Genomic DNA, 3,876 nt, shown 5'->3' on the forward strand with positions numbered 1-3,876 from the left:
CTTCGATTTTCTCGAGTATAATTTCAGCATTATCCTCTAAATAATCATTGGCAATTTCATCTTCTTGAGCTATATGCAGTTTCTGACATGATAGTCTCATTATTTTCAATGCATGTGTGGCTAATGTGTCCAGGACGAAGATACAATTTGGTCCAGCTCCTCGTATAAGTTTATTCGGTGTAAAATCGATGGGTACATCCTGTTGTTAAAGAAAAAAATAAATTAGTTTCTTTTGGTTTGATCTATCTATCTATCTATCTATCTATCTATCTATCTATCTATCTATCTATCTATCTATCTACCTATCTATCTATCTATCTATCTATCTATCTATCTATCTATCTATCTATCTATCTATCTATCTATCTATCTATCTATCTATCTATCTATCTATCTATCTATCAATCTATCTATCTATCGATCTATCTATATGTCTATCAATCTATCTATCTACCCAATTACCAACTTACCATTTGTTCTAGTATTGCTAATATTTTCGATATAACATCATTTGGATCATCGTACTCCTGTGGACGTTCCATATTTTTACCCAACTTTAGGCATAGCCACCAGCAAGTTAAGGTGAACATGTAAAATTGTTCACCAGGATTCGTAGACTTTACAAAGTAGAACCTTGATAAAGGTTTCATTTTTAAATCATTTAATAAGGTTTTTTCATAATTTAAAAGTTTTAATTTCTCAATTAAATCATCTGATTGAAAGTTGAGCACTGGCAAAGCATTTGCCAAGGAATTGTTTTGTAAATCTTCCATTTTTTATGATAAATTTTCTACTGTAAGAAATATTACAGTTTTGTAAATGTTTTGTTTGTATTAAATTATAATTACCATAGTAACGAAGCAGGTGAAGCTCAATATTATATTTTAATAGTAAAATAAAGTCTGGCTACACTATTAATGCAATATTTGTTGTTTTTTTTTAATTCCCTCTAATAAACATAAATAAAAAGCAAATCTTTAACTTGCCTTACCTTTTCATTTTTGCTTGCATGTTTACTTTATAAATATGTATTATGCTTTTTAAAAATAACGTTTAAAATGTTTTAGTAATGTGGCATCCCGTTTATAATTAAAATTGATACTTTAAAATACAACACTGCCTTTCTTTAGCAATGCTACTATTTTATACAACTCTTTATAACAACTCTGTTCTCTTCTAAGTAACCGATTAATATATTTTACTAGTTAATAACCGGTTATATTTTTGTTTTTTAGTATAAATACGTGAATAGAGATCAATGCGGGTTTAGCTAATACTAATAATAGCCGTTGAAGAAATTTAAAAGCCGCCACCAACGAACACAGTTGTAAGTTTATATAGTTTTAGAGATTTATACCTCATAAACCAAATATTTTTTTCCTTGTCAGTTTTAATAAATTTATGTAATTTTACAACTTTAAATTTATTTGAATATATGTTAACTATAGTTGTCTTATTTTCCATTATAAGCCGCTTATTGAAATTTCGCCGGCGTTAGACTCTATTCAATATACAATGTACGGATATCGTTTAAGGCCCTTCAGACTATCACACTTTACGTACGACAAGACGAATAAAAAAGTAAAATGAAAATCAATCTGAAGAGAGCCATACGACTGACAAATTTTCCATCTGTACTTTCTTTCAATGTGTGATGGTTTCATTACATATTACGTTTAGACAATCCCATCCGTACTCTTCTACACAAAACTTAGACAGATCATATTACTTGTGTGATCGTGTAAAGACGGTTTTAGTTGAAGTGGTTTGGTGGTCAGGGCTTTTTTCTAAATTTTGAAATTTACATAAATATTATATAAAATTAGACTGGATAAGTGTATTTAATATAAATAATAAAAACATTTTACAGATTAATCAAAATGAAGGAAGATATACTTGAAGAATTATTATATTTAGTAGAAGTCGCTATTGAAACTGGCGATTTGAACGACAGATAATATTGGAATTAGTGGAATGTTGGGAAATTGCCAATAATATGAATATTAAGGTAAAGTCCTAGCGACAGATTGTGTTGATCAGGATAAACTCACATTATTTGGCAGATTTCAGTCATATTGAGACTTCTTGTAAATCATAAAATCCTATAAAAGTATCATGTTTAGCAATTACAGCTGACGCTGAAAACTATTTTTATACCCTTCACCTTTGTGAGATGGGTATATATAAGTTTGTCATTCCGTTTGTAATTTCTATAATATAATTTTCCGACCCTATAAAGTATATATATTCTGGATCCTTATAGATAGCGGAGTCGATTAAGCCATACCCGTCTGTCTGTCTTTTTAAATCAGTTTTTAGAGGTCCCCAGATTTAGGCGAGATCCGAATCTTCAATAATTCTATTAGACATGCTTTCGAGAAGATCGCTATTTAAACCAGCAAAATCGGTCGGTAAATAACGGAGATATGAGCAAAAATCCGAGACAACCTCTGAAAATTTCATCAAAAAATGTCATATTTTTTTCATGCTCTGTTAAAAAGCCACAACAACACTGTATAGATAGCGGAGTCGATTAAGTCATACCCGTCTGTCTGTTGAAATCAGTTTTTAGAGGTCCCCAGATATCGGCGAGATAAGAATCTTCAATAATTATATTAGACATGCTTTCGAGAAGATCGCTATTTAAAACCAGCAAAATCGGAGATATGAGCAAAAATCCGAGACAACCTCTGAAAATTTCATCAAAAAATGTCATATTATTATCATGCTCTGTCAAAAAGCCACAAAAGAAAAAGATGTACACGTGTGTGTGTAGATGTATTTGGTTTTAGTCAGCTGTGTATTTTTTTTGTATGTTTGCATGCTGTACTGTTCTCACGAAGGTAAGTAAGTAGAACAAGAACAAGGAGATAAAGCAGTAATATGTTGGTAATACATCTGATATTTGTTTTAGGGTGGTAATACAGTTAACGGTGGTATTACAGTACAACGGTTAATATTTCTTTCTGCTACAGTTTATATTTGTTTGTGTGTATGTTATGTGTGACATGTGTGCAGAGATACAAAATAAATAAAAACTGTTTTTTGAAACATACTTGGTGAAGGGTATATAAGATTCGGCACAGCCGAATATAGAAATATACTTGTTTTTCCTTTATTTTTGTTTTCAAAGGTAAAAACAACACAAATCACAATAGCTAGCAAGATTTCCAGAGCCGAAGTAAAAGGATCGACGTCGACTAAAATGTCGGCTAATTTTAAATCAAGAATTTTTTTCCAAAAATTTCTCTAAATGTATTTTTACAAGAAAAATCGTCTTTATTATAGAAAAGAATCTTTATATACTTAGGTCCTAGGTATTTTTAGAGTAGTTCAATTAAAATTTAATTGTTTTTATAAGTCGTCGGCCACTACTATTTTAGCCGATTATTAAACACAAGATATGATTTTTGATTAGTGAGTTGTTAAAATATGGCAACAGTCTCCGATTTTTTATTTTCAAAATTTCTCGAAGTTGAATTTCTTTAGTATTTTTCCGAAAAAAAAACAATGCAGTCAACTTAACGAATAGTCAAATTCGGCTTGTGACAAGTCGAGTGAAAATATTATCAGCTGATAAAACAACACCACCTTATGTAGATACGCCCAGTGGTGTACTAACAATTAAATTCTTCAATGTGTAACTGTAAAATATGTCGAAAAAACTCAAAAATAAACATATATAAATGTTGACAGTTAAACGTTTTTATTATAGTACGTTAAAATACTTAAAAATATTTATATGAACAAAAATTTGATATAAAATAGAAACTTCAAACAAAAATAGACAAAAAATGACTTTATAATGCCCCCACATTGTATAAAATACAACTCTGTTACCCTCATAATTCTGCAAGCTGGCAATACCACTAACAC

General features: G+C 30.1%; 1 protein-coding gene across 1 annotated transcript in view; it reads right to left on the reverse strand.

Moving 5' to 3' along the window:
* Nucleotides 1-1,000, reverse strand: part of LOC111690436 (intraflagellar transport protein 57 homolog) — a 2,079-nt gene extending 1,079 nt beyond the window's left edge. Inside the window, exons 1-2 of the mRNA XM_023452911.2 lie at nucleotides 471-1,000; nucleotides 1-199 (exon numbers count right to left, since the gene is read on the reverse strand). The exon at nucleotides 1-199 is cut by the window's left edge and continues 287 nt beyond it. Of these exons, the coding sequence (XP_023308679.2) occupies nucleotides 1-199; nucleotides 471-773 (502 nt within the window). The 5' untranslated portion in view covers nucleotides 774-1,000. The remainder of the gene's footprint in view (nucleotides 200-470) is intronic.
* Between the last annotated feature and the right edge of the window lie 2,876 nt (nucleotides 1,001-3,876).

This window comes from Lucilia cuprina, chromosome 2, assembly GCF_022045245.1.
Source record: "Lucilia cuprina isolate Lc7/37 chromosome 2, ASM2204524v1, whole genome shotgun sequence".
Lineage (NCBI taxonomy): Eukaryota > Metazoa > Arthropoda > Insecta > Diptera > Calliphoridae > Lucilia > Lucilia cuprina.